General features: G+C 44.2%; 2 protein-coding genes across 2 annotated transcripts; one reads left to right on the top strand and one right to left on the bottom strand.

Moving 5' to 3' along the window:
- The first annotated feature begins 882 nt into the window (after positions 1–882).
- Positions 883–3,821, top strand: LOC124648913 (E3 ubiquitin-protein ligase UPL5-like). The gene is made up of 4 exons (XM_047188599.1): positions 883–1,938; positions 2,035–2,563; positions 2,733–3,259; positions 3,555–3,821. The coding sequence occupies exons 1-4, from the start codon at positions 883–885 to the stop codon at positions 3,819–3,821; spliced, it is 2,379 nt and encodes a 792-aa protein (XP_047044555.1).
- A 7,655-nt stretch (positions 3,822–11,476) lies between these two features.
- On the bottom strand, positions 11,477–15,294 carry LOC124677523 (U-box domain-containing protein 33-like). The gene is made up of 9 exons (XM_047213511.1): positions 15,223–15,294; positions 14,935–15,087; positions 14,478–14,599; positions 14,109–14,203; positions 13,677–13,830; positions 13,488–13,550; positions 13,104–13,223; positions 12,514–12,858; positions 11,477–12,184 (listed from the first exon to the last, which is right to left on the bottom strand). The coding sequence occupies exons 1-9, from the start codon at positions 15,245–15,247 to the stop codon at positions 11,477–11,479; spliced, it is 1,785 nt and encodes a 594-aa protein (XP_047069467.1). The 5' UTR covers positions 15,248–15,294.
- Positions 15,295–16,481: the final 1,187 nt, after the last annotated feature.

Genomic DNA, 16,481 nt, shown 5'->3' with positions numbered 1-16,481 from the left:
GAACCCGTTGCAACGCACGGGCATTTGTACTAGTTATAACAAAAGTTATTAGTCGACTATTCACCCCCTCTAGTTGACCATATTATTAGTATAGTCTGAACTCTAAACATAAGCCATTTATACGCTGCGGTCTCCTATGAGAAACCTACTACTTTTGGCAGAAGGCCTACACGACAATATGAAGTGTGAATACAAGCCATTTATGCTTAGAATCCTATGTAAATCTACTGCTATATATATTTGGTCGTCAAGCCTTCCAACCGCAACCCTAGTACCATCTACCGTCGCTAGACCCGCCGCCGCCGCCTTTCCTATAGGACCCTAGTACCATCTACCACCGCTAGACCCGCCGCCACCTCGCAGATAGGATGAACAAAGTCCGACCCGCCGCCACCTCGCCGGTAGGATGAACAAATTCCGTCCCCCATGTCCTCCATACCCAACCTCTCCACGCCGCCGCTTTTAGGCTTGCCCCTCCATCAACTTCTCCAACGCTACTGAGATCTAGATCTACGGTCAACCGTGTTTGTGGTTCCGCCCCTCCTTGTACTTTGCACCTTCGCTTCTCCGAGACACCGCAGGGAAACAGGCAAGCCTTTAGTTGTTTCTATTCGAGATTTTAACAAAATTGGTAGAAACAAAATCATCTTCTCTGCTTTTGTTGTTTTAGTCTTTGTGTTGGTCAGTGTGTTGTATTTGCATCCTCGATGATCCTTTATGTATCAAAGTATTATTATTATTGCAGAGGCAGGATTTATTTATTTGTATATAAGCTTAACGCACAACTGAAATTGTCCATTATAGAAAAGAAAGCCTCAGTTTCGTATGTTCAACTAATCATCCTTCAAGAAAAACTAATCATCCTTCGTTTGCCAGGAAGACATGACTCCGATCTCCTCCGCTACCGTTCCTTTGGAGCCGGGCTACTTACCTGACTGGTCCAACACCATCCGGCTCTTTGTCCAAAACATGGACTCCCGCACGATTGTGATCATGGCGCGGCCGTATGACACTTTAGGCGAGTTACTTGGTCGCTTCGCGGGTGTGGGGCATAGGAGCAACCTGCATGCCGTATTTGATGGTCGGCAGCTCCCTCCCAAGGCGCCGATCGGCGAGCTCCGTCTCCCGCCCGACGCCATGCTCCACCTAACCCCATACCCTGAAGCATGGAGCCTTGCGTCCCAGATCGCCGCTGCGGCCACAGCCCAGAGGCTCGTCTCCGCGGAAACCGCAGAGTTCTTCAGGAACTTCTTTGGCAACGACAGGCAACGTATGCCCCGGCTTGTGCGGTATCTGGGCATACCGCATGGCGCACCGCAGGACGTCGTTGTTGCGGAAGCCTCCAGGATGCTCGTCTCCAGGGACACTGTCCTGCTCGTCAGGAAGTTCCTCGACAACGCCAGCACCGTCCACCAGCGGCAAGCCCCACACCACGCTGAAATGATGGGGGAGTACCTCGACGTCCTACTCCAAAGCGGTGTCATCGGCCTTCTGGTCCGCCTCTACCTCTCCAACTCCGGGAAGTATCATAATAGAGGAAAGTCGGCAATCCTGTCCTTCCTGATTCCGGATGGCAGGCTTCCCCTTCATCTCGAGGTGTGGTCGGCCCCAGTGTTCTTGCAGCTCTGCCGCTTGATCGCCTCTGGCTCGACCCATGGAAAAAACGACCCGATCTACAGGGACTGTAGAGGGAAGCTTGCGAACTTGTTCTCTTTGCACGGGTGGCTGACGCTGCCGGAGCCGGAGTTGCCTCGAGAGTGGTTGATCGAGCAGCTGATTCCTTTGGCCCAGGAGACGGCGGACGAGTTCATTTTGTACATGGGCCAGGGTACATGGGTGCCCCCGGTCTTCGAGTTCAGAGTATTCTTCTCGGTGCTGTGCCGAAAGGTGCGCGTGCCATGTGCCGCCGACTCGTCGCCAGATGGTCGCGCAGGAGCGGCACTGTCCCAGATGGCGATGTCCCTGCTGACGTCGGTCTCTGGGTTCATGGCGAGTTTGGATTCGTCGGACAGGGACTCGACGCCGTCGAGCAAGCACCAGCAGGACGCGGCGGTTGACAGGATCTGGGTTGTTTTAGACGCGCTGGATTCATGGTCCGAGACGCACGGCCAGTTTGCCGCCGCCATGCGGGACACCCTCATGGCACATGCGGCGTACTTCAACGCACTCGTGCTGGGCACCAGCGCTGGGCGGAGCAGGCAAGACGACATGGCCCGTATCGTCTCCAAGCATAGGGACATCCTCGGGGTGGAGGCGCGGAGGCATTTCTCCATGGCGATGCTGCCGGAACTAGATGCGGACCTGTCACCTCTGGACATGGAGCGGCCACTAGAGATGCTCATCTATCGGTCGCAGCTGCTGTTTGAATCCTTATTGTACATCTCCACCGCAACGCGCGACGAGCTCCATGCCGGCCTGGATGTGGAGTTCGTGAACGAGGAAGCCATCGGCGACGGGGTGGCCAGAGAGTGGGTCACCCTGGTGTGCCGCGCTCTGTTCGACCCGCAGCAGGGCCTCTTTTCGCCGTGTCCACATAACCGGCGAAGATTCTTCCTGAATCCAGGTAAATTAATCTGCTTCCCTTCCCTTCTGCATACATCCAAAATTGTGGTGGATCAAATGCCATTTTTTATGACTCATGTATCCATATTATTTTCTGGAAGCAGCTGCGTCTGGAGCGGATCCACTGCACCTCAAGTACTTCGATTTTGCAGGACGGATGATCGGATTAGCCCTGGCACACAAAATACAGGTGGGGGTTCTGTTTGACAGGACGCTGTTCTCGCGGCTATCTGGGAGACCCATCACCCTGGAAGACATTGCAGACGCCGACCCAAGCATGTACGCGAGCTGCAGGAAAATCCTAGAGATGGATCCTGATCTCATCGATTCAAACGCGTTGGGTCTCACGTTTGCTCGAGAAGTTGGAGCGTTCGGGTCCCGGGAAGTCATTGAGCTCCTCCCCGGAGGGAGAGATGTCCCTGTTGATAGCAAGAACAGAAGCCAGTACATCGATCTTCTGATTCAAGATCTCTTCGCGAACAGCACCAAAGATCAGCTAAATCATTTTGCTGAGGGGTTTAGGTTCATGCTCGTGAGACCGGAGTTGCAGAGAGCTTTCTTCCAAAGCTTGGATCTTGAAGATCTTGACCAGATGCTGGGTGGACGCATGAGCACCATTGATGTGCAAGAATGGAAAGAAAATACCACCTACCGGGGTTACAGCGAACAGGATGATCAGATTAATTGGTTCTGGAAGGTATGTGATCTCTCCAATCTCACTTTATTTGGCTGCTCAAAACTTCAATGTATCCAACAACTACACAAGTAAGAAATCAGCACTCATGATCATTGACATATAAATAAGAATTCCTAACTCGAGATAGAGATATAAATTTTCAGGTCAACTTAGAGTAGACACTCCCAGGAAGAAATTCAATTATCTTAAATCTGATTTTTTTTGCTTAGATATAATGCAGCATTTTTTATTATCAAATATGAATATGTGTGCGTGGAGCCAGTAACAATCACCTGAGATCTCTTTTACATGCCAGGCTGTGGCGAGCATGACGGCTGAAGAGCAGAGACGGCTGCTCTTCTTTTGGACCTCGGTGGAGTATCTACCATTTGATGGTTTCGGCGGGTCAGAGCTGTCCATGCACATATCCAAGGCATCATCCAAGACTCCAGACCATCTCCCGTCCTCAAGGACCTGCATGTACCGCTTGAACCTGCCCTGCTATACCTCCTTCGACATGACGCTGAGCCGGCTACGCATGGTCGCCCAGGACCACGTGAGCAATAGCTTTGGTGAGATATAAGCTTCAACGCTGGTCTCATATGGGTATCAATAGTTTACGTTCCCGTGTATTTCCGAGCCAAATCCAAATCAGAAGTTGAAAAGGATGAGGGACACACTTTGAAATAGTTGAGGTTTTGGACACCAGGCAAATCATCGTGATGTACTATCAGGTTTAGTTAAAAGAACACAAAATTATTTGGTCATTGGGAAAAGAATTTCTGTTATGACAGATGTTTTTTTTCCTGTCCTAATTTTAGTGCTCGCTATAGATATTTTCCAATTTGTGGCTTCTGGGCCTACTCATAGATCATCTGTGAATTCCAATTCATGGTAAACTAACATATTTTTTTGCAACCCCCCAAAAAGGGAACTTTCTGGCTTTTGTTGTTGGATGCTCTCTTCAAAAGGAATCAGGAGGGTTTTGACACAGATGAAAATGTGTTTGGGATGGTTTGTTGTAGACTTGTAGTACCCAGCCTTTAGGACATACAATAAGTTAATAACAGCATCCCCCTCCCAAACGGCGTCCGACCACTGCATCGGTGCAGGTAGAAACTGTCGCTGTTTCGGGCGAAGCCATCCACATCGACGCCTCCCAAATAAAACCCCCTGACACATTTGTATGCAATTTGGATTATGTGTTTGGTTTTTCTAACATTTATCAACAAAGTTGCTCGATACACAAATTTCACTAATCACAAATTTGATGGATCTTTTTCAACTTGTCCTTGTTTGCATCCCCAACTCTGAGAAGATCAACAATGTTGTATTCCAGCTTCTTCTCCTTCTCTTTCAGTTTTTTCTTTTTTTCATCCTTCCATATCATCTTCTCCTCTAGCAACAAATCTCTACCCTTCTCCATCTTGCCCAACTCACTTTCGGAATCGTTCGCACCCTTCTTCAATTTTGCCATGTTTTGCTCCATCGCACACTTCACAGCAGCATCAATCCAATGATTTACATCCCTCACTAAACAAGAATGATTTCCTTCTACCTTGCTCTTTTCTTCAATTAAATTTTCATACATGCAGCCACCAAGAGGTCAATGCATGTTTGCATGGAAAATACCATTGAGGATCAGCCACCCACAAACCCACAGTTGATACCATCCTACAAATATGAATTATGAAAAAAATTGAGATATTTCTCTCACTACTAAATCGAAACAATGTAGCACACAACTACTTAAAATTTTCTTCAAACACACATAGTACTGATGTCATGTGCTTGTCCCTTCGAAAGTAACGGACTTCTCCGGCAAAAGGTTGTGCATACAACAATGCGGGGTCTACTCAGGATCGGCAAGGCCGGTCCATGCTGGGCCAGAGATTGTCTCACGCATAGTCCATGTCCGGGTAGTAGCCATACTGAGAATTGGCACAATTTAGGCTATGAACACAATTGTTAATTTTCCAAAATTGACAAGCTCGCAGAAATCCTAAACCTAGAAGCACATCTCTAGTGTAGGAGAGGGGTGGAGGGGAGGGATGACTCATATCGCCGATCCAATACTCGCTGGAGCTCTCACCATCATTCCATCTCGACATTCTTCAGGCGGCATCGATGGCAACGACCCAATGATGGAGAGGTTGTTTCGGCTGGCCGCGCGAGCGGTGTGGTGGCTCCAATAGCTGGCGACCCGATGGGTACTAGGTCATGTTGCTCTAGTACAACCTGCCGAGGTTTCGTCGCGTCAATTCATGGACGGTGGCGACGATGATTTGGAGGTGTTGATGGGAGTGGAGTACTTCCGTAATGGTCGGCGAGTGTGGGAGTAGGGGAAGAAAGAGAGCCGCTGGAATGGCGTTGTGTCATTGGCATGATGACTACACGAATTTTTCCACGTTGCTGATGCCCCTAGTTCAACCCCATGCCATGATGCCAGCATGGGAGTGTTGGTCTAGTTATCGGGTCGTAGTTCATGCCGATACCGCTTGGGGACGCTGGTGTGAGGCATTTTTGGCCCCAAACCGTCAAAGGCCGTTTGGGGGCCTTTGGGGGGAGCATTGGGATGCTCTAACTACACAACCATGTGCTCTAACTACACAACAATGTGAGAAATACCTATAGGCCTCCGTGGGAGAAGTGCTCGCTCGATGACATTGGGACTCCAAGGGCAGAGTGTTGTGTCAGCAAAGTATTTTCCCTACAAGGGTGACTCGAGGGTTTATGTCGAACTCTCGGGGAACTGGACAAAAGATTATTCTCTTCTCTCTTCTTATAGCAATCTTGCAAGTAAAATAAATGCCTTGTGTCCCCAACTCCACCGTGTGGTTGTCAAACACAAGGTTTCGTGTAAGTAAATACTACAAGTAGAAATAAAACAAGTAAAAGCTAAGCTAGATAAAATAACTAATTAAAATTGTAAAGAGGTCGATTATTTTTGGTGTTTTGGATGCAAATAAGAAAATTAAATATTTTTGTATTTTAGGACTAAAATACTGCAGCAAATAGAAAACAAGGTAAAAAGCAATATAAAGGTGTTTCTTATGATAAAAAATGGACCGGGGTTCATGGGTTCACTTGACTATTCTCTCTTAAAGTTGTGGTGGACAAATAGCAATTCATCAATGAGATGTGAAGGTGCAGATAGTATATGTAAGATTAGAATTAATATGTTCATCACGTCCTAACATAGAGATGATGCTACACACCTCTCTTATACTCCAGAAGAAAGAAACTACATCAATCTGTACCAAGAATTAACAAAGCATAGCAATAAGTACTTTGACATGAAGTTTGAATATCAAATATGCTACCTTGAACAAACAATATCACCACTACTGTCACATGATGAAGATAGCACATGCATTCACTTTATCTCTAGTGAGTAGCAAAAGAAAGAGAAAGCCATAATAGATCTTAAACATATTGTCAATATCCAATCACTAAAACCATGCTACTCCAGGCTACTCCATCTAATACGCACATCACCCCACACACGCTCTTGCACATATGTTTCATCAGAACAAATACTTAAGAACGGGATACAATATATGCATCTATCAATAAATATCACCATATAATATGATCAGATCTCATAAAACAATATCATAGAATAAGGATCCATCACATAGGTATTATAAATATGACCATAATCATGATAGGCAGCTCATATGGCACTAAGAACTATGAAGAACATGAGAGAAATAGATCAAGCTACTGCCACAAACCCGTAGTACAGAGGTGGACTACTCCCTCTTGGTCATGGTGATGATGATGAATACGTTGGAGAAGGTGGAGACCCCTCGGGCGGTGATCCCGGCGGAGTTTTCCCCTCCAATCTTCTCTGGAGCAGCCTTCGTTTTCGTGTTTCTATGTTTGTGCGGCGCTCTCCTCCCGAGAACTCTTCAGCGTTATAAATATAGTCATTTTTAGGGCAAAATATGTTAGTTCGCGAAAGAATCAGGGAAAACAGACGATCGTTGGCTGAAAGAGGGGGGTGGCGCGCTTGAGGGTTTGGGCGTGCCACCTGGACTCTTTCGTCCCTCAGGCTTCTCCAGGTGAGCTTCCAGGACTCAGGGTTCTTCTCCCGATGAAAAAGTGACACTCCAAAATCCCAGATCAATTTGACTTCGTGTAGGTCTCTGAAAGTGAAAAATACATAAAAGAGGGTTTTCATGTTCTGCATGTTATAAGCCAAATAAAGGGGATCATTGGTAAATCCCCATAAATCAATGTAAAACATGGTATTATCATCATATATGTTGCAAATATGTGGGAATTCAATATGATAAAGGACAAAGTTCATGTATGCATTTTACATGCATCAGCGCCTCTCTTGGAAGACAAACCAGTTGTGGAGGAAAATTGCAGTCTAGAATGGAGCAGACATATGTTACAATTTGTTGATCACAAGTTTTAATAGAAAACTTGACAGGCCCACATGTAAGAGATGACTAGGTATTACACTTGGATATTATGCTGAGTTGGTAGAGGATCCACATTTCAGATCTATCTTCTTATTAAAATTTCTCTCGTTCCATCCTTCCTCCCCCGCCCCCTCGAGCGAAGCACATGCCTACCGCCGCCGCACCTACCGGCCGCCACCATACCACGAGGGCTTCCCATTCGTCCACTCCTTCCCCAGCCACCTCACACGATGAGCTTCGGGTAGCACAACCACGATCCTCAGCTCCGGTCGACGTCGGTAGGCTGGAGCAGGCAAGGCTCACTAGGAGGCCAGTTGCCAAAGTTGGGAGTAGGTACGGAGCTGCCGCTGGTCAGAGGCACATCAGACTCAGGATGGGGTGGAGACACACAATGAAGACGAGGCTAGGGAGGAGAGGGTCAGAATTGGAGTAGGCGGGGTCGATGCGAGTGTGGATGAGGCTGTACCAGATTGGTGTCGCACTGTAGCATGATAGAGGTGATGGTGTATCGTGCGGGGTGCGTAGAGAGCGCGATGCGGCGCCATCGACCAAGTTGGGTACGAGCTAGAATAGGGAGGGAGGTGTGGCCCGACCACCAGCGAGAGGGAGGCCGGAGAGGTGGAAGGACCCTAGACGACAGAAGCAACCTAGCCACCGGTGGGAGGGAGGCCAAAGCCGATTGGAATAGTGAACATGTACATACCGCAACAACTATTAGGCAAGAGAGAGGAAGAAGGAGAAATGGAAAGAATATAGGGTTGTCAGGTTTGATGTTAAAATGTGATCAATCGAGTTTTGTCATAATATGTTTTTGCGCATACCAAAACTGCTACCCAAAAAGAGTCACATACTCGTTAACCTAGCCCTAATTGTCGTGCTAAAATGTAATTTACTCTAAACGTGGAGTCGAGCACACATCGGGAGGGTCTAGGTGGGCCGCTCCACGCCCAACCGTCACCGCTCCCGGATGGGGCACCACACATGAGCAGTGCGCACACCTGTGCCTTATGGTTCGAAGGCCCAGCAAGCTTTTGCATGTTTCTTCCTTTTCATTTATATTTTCTTTGACGTTTTGTTTTTTTTCCTTTCTACTTTTTATTTTCTCGTTGCTTCCATGTTTATTTTATTTTTTCCTCAATTTTGTTTTCCTTTTCTTTTTCCTTTTTTCTCATTTTTATTTTATTTTATTTCGTTTTTATTATTTAAATAAAATAAATGTTTTATTGAAACATCATTCAAATGTATAATCTTCATACCGGAAAACCATTCAAATAAAATAAGTGTTATATTTATAAACTATTCAAGTGAGCTAAACGTTTGATGTATCTAGAATTAAAATGTGTCTAGATACATTAATATCAACGACACATAATATGGATGGGAGAAAGTATTAAAATTATTTTTAAATAAACTAGAAATAAAATAAAGTTTAAAATAAAATAGGAAAAAAATAGTAATAGAAAATAGAAATAAAAAGATAAGAAAACATGAAACAAAACAGAAAAAGAAAACTCACCTATTTTGTATTGGGCGCAACTAATGTAGCGTATGTTAGCCCCAATCATATTTGCTGCCTAAGGCGGTTAATAGGGGCACAACCCCTGTTATTGGGCGAATCCTATACACCGGTCAGGTCGGTGCGTATCAAGCACCGCACACCGTGGTCAGGTATAGGGCTCGACCTATTTACGTTTTTTCATATTATTTTCGTTTTCTGTTTATTCGTTTTCTTTTTTTGTTGGTTTTTCTGTTTTCTTTTCTGCTTCTTTCTCTCTTTTTTTTCAAATTCGGAAAAAGATTAAATGAAAAATTATTTAAAATTTAAAATGTTCAAATTTCAAATTTGTTCAAATTTGAAAATTGTTCTAAGTAGAAAAATTTTCAAATTAGAAAATAGTTTAAACTAAAAGTTGTTCAGATTAGAAATTTTTTGAAACTTAAAATTGTTCAAATTTAATTTTGTTCTAATTAAAAATTTGTTCATTTTTTTAGAAAAGCGAAAAACTTCTAAAAATTGTTCAAATCAGAGATGCTAAATTTTAAAATTGAAAAGTATTCAAATTTTGATAATTTTTTATTTTTCAAAAATATTCAAATTATAAAAAATTAACAGACAGAAAAGAACCGAAAAAAGAAAATCGTTTACATGATGCTGTTGGGTCAGGCCCAGTAAGCCACGTCGGGCATGCCTAGGGTGTACGGTGCCGTACGGGCACCGCACTGGTCGGCATACAGGGGCGCTCCTTTTCCCCGCTTTAAGCGGGAGGGGCCATGTCTCCGCTTAAAGAAATGTAAGTTGGGCCAGGCCATTTACTGTGTCGCTGTTCTCATATATTGCACTGTTGTTTTGGTTTTAAGAAGTTATACAAATTTAAAACCGAATAAATTCAAATCTGTACAAATTCTAAACCAAATAATTCAAAATTGAACGATTTTCAGAAATGAACAAATTTCAAAATCGAACAAATTCCAAATTTCGAAAAAGTTCAAATTTCAAAAATGTTCAAATATGAAAATGTTCCAAACTTAAAAAATTTCAAAATGTAAACTTATTCAAATTCAAAAAAATATCAAATATGAAAATAGTTCAAACGCGAAAAATGTTCATATTTTTAAATGTTCAAAACAATAAAATGTTCAAACTTAAAAATTGTTCAAATTCGAAAGAAGTTCAAACCAAAAAAAATCAATCCTAAAAAAGTTCAAATCATCAATAGTTCAGAAAAATCGACCGAAAAGCAGAAGCTAGAGAAAAAACCAGAAGGACCAGAGAAAAAACCAGAGGAAAATAAGAAAGAAAAAACGAAGGAACACCACCGCCATTGCTAATGGGTCGGCCCAATCCATCCCGCTCTGAGCGGAGCGCCCGCTTTGAGCGGCGAATAGGTTTCGCCGGCATACAGGATGCCCCCTGTTATTGGCCTAACCGCCTTCTTTGGGTGATTTTGAGCCCACATGCTTTGGGGAAACGAAACAGACGAAAAAGGAGGGAGAGGCCCAAAGCGCAAAAGAAGCTGCCTGGCCCGTCTCGTAGTCATGACGCAGTGGGCGTGCCGGCGGCAGTCGGAATGCACGGCGGCGCTCTCCTCTCTACTACCGAGGCGGCGGCGGTGGCGGTGGCGGCGATGGATCCCAGGAATGCGGCGTGCGTACGGTCGGGCAGGCAGGTAATGGAATTTTTCAACCAGTCAACCGCCCGTCCCCTCTTTCACTCTCTTGATCGACTCGATGCCGCGCCGAGCAAATCCCCATCGATCTGTGCTTCTCGATTGGGTGAGTACTTGAGTCGCATTACACCTTTCATTCTTTTCGTAGTACCGGGTGCTTGTCTTCTCTCGTAGTATCGTAGGTGTGCATCCTGACACGAAGTCGAACCACTCGCCTTATATTACAGCTGAAGTAAACCCATTCTGCTAGTACAACTTTCTGTACGAAGCAGAGTTTATGTAAATATGAAGTTCCAGGCTGGCTCAAAATGTTGAAATTGGGTCCCTCTCCATGCATTGATCCGTTTTTTCAGTACCTCTTTTGTTTAGTTTGTGATGCTATAGTAGGATCGTAAATGGAAAATTAGTAATAATATTACACATTCCTTCATGCTGTCATAGCCTGAGATGTTTGGTGCACGGTTCCAAAAAGTCGTGCAATGGTCTAAAATTACAATAAGAGCAAACATTGCTCGGTTATGTTGTACTGTAACTCATGTTCTACTTAATGTGCATCCACGGATAGTACTCCAAGAAGTGCTTCTACTGTTCATTGACATTTTGCTCCAAGTTGCCGGTGCACTGTGGTCTATTCTTCAGCTGCCCTGACTCCATTTCCGGGATTTACTTCCAGTCGCCATGGTCCGCAGGATGTCCAGTGGTCTCCAGTCGGCGTCGGATGTGATGGTCGGCCGCCGCTTCCGCTCCATGTTGCAGCACCTCAGCGCCAGCCTCACCAGCCGCTCTGCCTGCACCCCGGGCCAGTTCCCAGCGGATGCGTCCAGCAGGCCGTGCACGGCGTCCATCTTCACCGCCTCCTGGACCTGCTCAGCGATGTTGAGGTCGAGCAGCCCTGTGAGCACCTGCAGGATCACCACGCCGAACGCGTACACGTCCGACTCCGCGGTGAGCTCGCCGGTCGTGAAGAACACGGGGTCCATGTACCCCATCGTGCCCATCGGGTTCGTCCGCCGGCAGATGGTGTCCTCCTCCAGCGGCTTCATCTGTACGACGCGCGCGGTGCCAAAGTCCCCTAGTCTGCTCGAGTTCCCGCCATCAAGGAGGATGTTCGTCAGCTTCAGGTCCGCATGGATGATGGCGTGGGGGCGGCTGGAGTGGAGGTGCGCCAGCGCGGACCGCTGCTCGGCGAGGATCCTGATGCGGTCCCTCCAGGGGAGCCCCTTGGAGAGCCCATCCATGAGCGTGCCGTTTGGGAGGTGCTCGTAAACGAGGGCGCATGATTCCTGGCACACACCGATCAGCTTCACGATGTGTGGGTGCTCGATTCTGCTCAGCACTACAACCTGGAGAGTTCCAAGAGTGATTGTCAGTTTTACGATAATGCAGTTCAGGAGATGCTTCTCCAAATCTCCAAATAGTAAGGTATGCAAGCATGCTACTGATTATCGATCAACATGGTGTTAAAAGTTTGTAATGACAGTTCTCTTTAATAAATTCGGAAAAAGGGATCGCATCGGTATTCTACTACACTTCAGATAGGAATACTTACTTATTACTACTCTGTACTGAATGAGTGTTTGCCTCTTCTTGTAGTTATTCGTAGGCTATGTTGTGTGCATAGGCATACTCAAACAGTAAATGAATGACCTGATATAACTTTTATTATATTTACCTCCTGCTGAAACTCTGGGAAACCTTGTCTACCATGGATTTTACCATGGGGTCTCAACAACTTGATAGCCACAGTGACACCACCTAGTCTTCCTTTGTACACTGGGCCATAGCCTCCTTCTCCTATGAGATTTTGCGAGTAGAAATTGTTGGTCGCTTTCGCAATACGCGGCATGGGAAATTCAGCAATGTGATCTGGAATTTTCAGCTCTGGGTATCTTTTTTTCGATAAGGTTCTCTCTCTCAGCAAATCATTCTTTTCCCTGGGTGACAAGATGTTTTCTTCATGATTATGACCCTCATCCTGCAGATCTTGTAATCTCCTTTGGAGTTCCTCCATTTCCTCCTGTGAAGAAGTAATCAAGAGATTCGATGATGTAATGATGTTGTGTGACATCACTTTGTGTCACATGATTTTCTATCACCTACGTTTCTGTTCCTGAATCATAATCTCTCCAGCTTATTTTGAAGTGTTATTATCATAGTCGTGTGTTGGAACCTTCACATTGACATGTTTTTATATCTAAGCTCTACTTGTTCTGATTTCAAACGGGGTGTATTATGAAAAAGGTTGTGCCATGCGGCTTGTACCATCAATTTTGCAGTTTTTTCAGATATACATATGGAACTCTGTATCTCATCAGGTTCATCACCGCCCTCTTCCGGGAAAATTTCCACCTCATTTGCTTCATCAATGCCTTGTTCAGCTTCCTGCACATCATACGGGAATGGAGCAAAAACTTCATGTTATTAACACAAGTTGCACCTAGGTCATCAACCTGCCTTATGGAAACTGTGATAAATATAATTCTGGTCAAACATACTTAAGCGCCCAGTGAATTCAAATACAATGTCATTTGCTTCTGTACCACTACCACTGTATATGTGGACAAACTTTAAGAATAGGCAGAAATTCTTAATGCACATGTTTTAGTAGTTGTATTGAAAGCAAAGCAAAGCAAAGGCAAGTTATACCTTTGCGGACTGATCAGCACCATCCATCTGAATCATCCCATCCCCATCCATGATATCATCTGCCTGGAACGAGACATACTTGAGAACATGCCACGAGTTAGGACCCAAACTCTGAACCATGGTCATAAACTTGTAAACTGAAACCTTTATTGTTTGCATGTTTGTAATGCTTTACTAAAGGTTACTTACAAAATCACTTTGTGGTGTTATGTATCCATCAGATTCATCACTCAGCTCATGTATAGATGCCAACAGTTCAGAGCTCCCCCCATATCCAATGCTTCCCGTATGCCTCAGATGATCATTACTGCACTTAAGAATGATCTCATCCATCAAATAGTCATTGGATTTGATCCAGATGTTGAGAATAGTTCATATGCGGTTATGGACTTGACATAAACTATACCTAGTGGACACATATTTTCCATTGATCACCACCCAGACCTGACAGCATTTGCGAATCACCTCTCGCTTTGCCATATTCCTGCATAACTTGGTTCCATGTTATCCTGTTATATGCACTAAGGTACTGTTCATTTTTCTGTGAACATTTTACATCGAGTAACATATACCAAGAGGGAAACACTCTCTTTTGGGGATGAGTTCACTTTACGATCTTACCTTGAGCCAATGACGATTCTCTTAATTTTGAGTTTCTTTACCAGGTTCACAAGACCAGCAAGAATATCATCGTGTGTAATGTAATGTGCCCTAACCTGCAAATGTACATGCCTGTTTATGAAACATGTCTGATGTGAAATAGTAATCTTGTTACCCTTGTTAGTCAGAACTTAATGTATGTGGTTTGGCTGCTTAGCTTTTAGTATTAGATAAAACAATTATTCAGCTTATGCTATCACTGCTAGTCAGAGTTCATCCATGACCCCAAACAAATATCAGATGATTACAAAGCTTTTGGAACTCATGAGCACCGCTGTAACCTGAATATCTTAATCTGAACTAAAATCTTTCTAGGATATATATCATTACCTCTCTTGTATCACACAGGCTTTTGTATTGTGATAACATCCTGACCATTGCCTCCGTCTCTCTGCCTCTGTGCATCTCCTTCTCCTTTTCATCTGCAAACTTGTATAGCAGCTTGCCACCCACTGCAGTTGTTGGATAGAAACAGACAATTATTTATACAGCTCATAAACATAAAGTTATACTTTAACCTGTTAATATCTGCGTTAATCAAATGTAGCTATTTGTTGCAGTAAGTTATTTGTGTAATCTTCCACAACATTTTTAGTACCGACAGCTGCTCTGTGTGCATCTCCCAATATAACAGGAGATCAGGAAAAGGCTGTTTATCATACCAGGGAAGTTTGATTAGGCATATTACTTTCTATTCAAACACAAGTTGAAAGATACACTGAATTGCACATGGGTGACTCTTAGAGCTGTAGAAAGGATGGAAAAGATTTGGCTGAAGAAATCTTACTGAAGGGCATCCACTTGGATGGCCAGTGAACATTGAGAAGAACGATTGTGGCCCTTGGGAATTTAGCAGTAGCCCACAGTATGTTAGCCTTCTCTTTTCTGAAGTTCTTTCCGACCGCGATGTGAACCTCCTCTTCATCCATCTTTGTTGCGCCTTATATATCATTAAAAATCAAGAGTAACATCAAATCTAGATTCTGCTTTTGTTACCTGGTTCAGCAGAACCTGAACCACAGATGCAGCACCTCAAACAGAATCTGTAAGTGGCCTAAAAGGCTTATGGAAGTACCTAATTGCGATGTGCCACTTTTCATCAATCTAGGACCATCAATATCGGTGTCATCCTTGTCCCTTTTGTCCCTTTGCTTTTACTTGGAAGTTTCAGTTCATAGAAGGCCTGAAGGAGAGGGTCTGGTGGTGGTTTTAAAGAGTGGCCTTGGATATGGTCTTCCTCTTACTTTGGGTCCCAAGTGTAGTCCAATGAGAAAATTTTGGTTTCAATTTAGGAAACATCGGTTTACCCTTTCAGACATTAGCTGTTCCAATTTAACTCATAACCAGGCTGACAGTAATTTTTGTTCTTTTTTGGTATCAGGAAAACTTGTCCTCCATACTTGGAGAACACTCAGATTCGGGTGATTTTTTTTTTTGTGAAATTTCCACTACTTCCAAAAGGCTGTTTACATGCCTGCCCTCAGTGACTGACTTTTGATGCTTAGCAATGAAGTCGTCCCATTAGATGGGGGATGTCCCATCACCCTGGCCGGCAGTGCACATCAAAGGGTTGCTTTCAAGATGTGGAAATGTTGTCCAGGACATATAATTCTGATATGCTTAGACATCTGCAATATTGTTCTCTCTGATGATGGATCTTACATAATTCCTGCTCTCAAGCTGTCAATATAGTAATGTACATCAAGCCATCTCCTGTTTTTTAAGCGTGTGTTCACTAGCATATACCGGCATTATACCTTGGAACTACAGAACATGAATTTGATTGTGCAGCTTGTATCTATTGGATTCTCCATCAGACTCATTTGGATGGAAGTGCTTGTTGATAAGAAATGGCATGTGCATGCAGTTCTGACGTAGTGATAACCTGACATAGTGGAGTATGTCAGAGCTAAAACTAGACTCCTGCTAAAAATCAAGGTCGAGATCGGATAGATCGCGAGTGCAAGGAGAAACAAGTTTATTTCTGGTTACTGATTTCTGAAGATACCAATTGATATTCGATTTTCCAACTTTCTGTTCCGATTGTATTGGCAATTTGGTCACTCATTTGATACAAGGGTATCATATCTTTCGAATTATGTTTAGCAACCTGCATTTGGTAAGAAAATTTGACAGACCGAGTATGTCAGCATTTTCCATATAAGGTTATGTTCAACTTTATGGATTTGTGTCATTCACAGGAGGATAAAAGAAGCTTGTCAAAGGTCACTGGGATTTGATTTACCTTCCGAAGAGTTTTTTTTTTATCATTTTTGACTTTCGGAATAGACAGGTCGATGCTACGAATAACAGACTTTTAGAATGGATGTAACA

This window comes from Lolium rigidum, chromosome 1, assembly GCF_022539505.1.
Source record: "Lolium rigidum isolate FL_2022 chromosome 1, APGP_CSIRO_Lrig_0.1, whole genome shotgun sequence".
NCBI classification, from domain to species: Eukaryota; Viridiplantae; Streptophyta; class Magnoliopsida; order Poales; family Poaceae; genus Lolium; species Lolium rigidum.
Note: the sequence above shows the minus strand (reverse complement) of the source record. Positions and strands in the feature narration are given on the sequence as shown.

Excerpts from the sequence above, each read along its gene's own strand:
- LOC124648913 (XM_047188599.1), top strand. The coding sequence starts at position 883 with ATGACTCCGATCTCCTCCGCTACCGTTCCTTTGGAGCCGGGCTACTTA. Across the intron at positions 1,939-2,034 it reads CAGATGGTCGCGCAGGAGCG|CACCAGCAGGACGCGGCGGT; the intron begins GCACTGTCCCAG and ends CCGTCGAGCAAG. Across the intron at positions 3,260-3,554 it reads AGATTAATTGGTTCTGGAAG|GCTGTGGCGAGCATGACGGC; the intron begins GTATGTGATCTC and ends TTTACATGCCAG.
- LOC124677523 (XM_047213511.1), bottom strand. The coding sequence starts at position 15,247 with ATGAAAAGTGGCACATCGCAATTAG. Across the intron at positions 14,600-14,934 it reads ATCCAAGTGGATGCCCTTCA|TGGGTGGCAAGCTGCTATAC; the intron begins GTAAGATTTCTT and ends CAACAACTGCAG. Across the intron at positions 13,831-14,108 it reads AGAATCGTCATTGGCTCAAG|TGACTATTTGATGGATGAGA; the intron begins GTAAGATCGTAA and ends GATCAAATCCAA.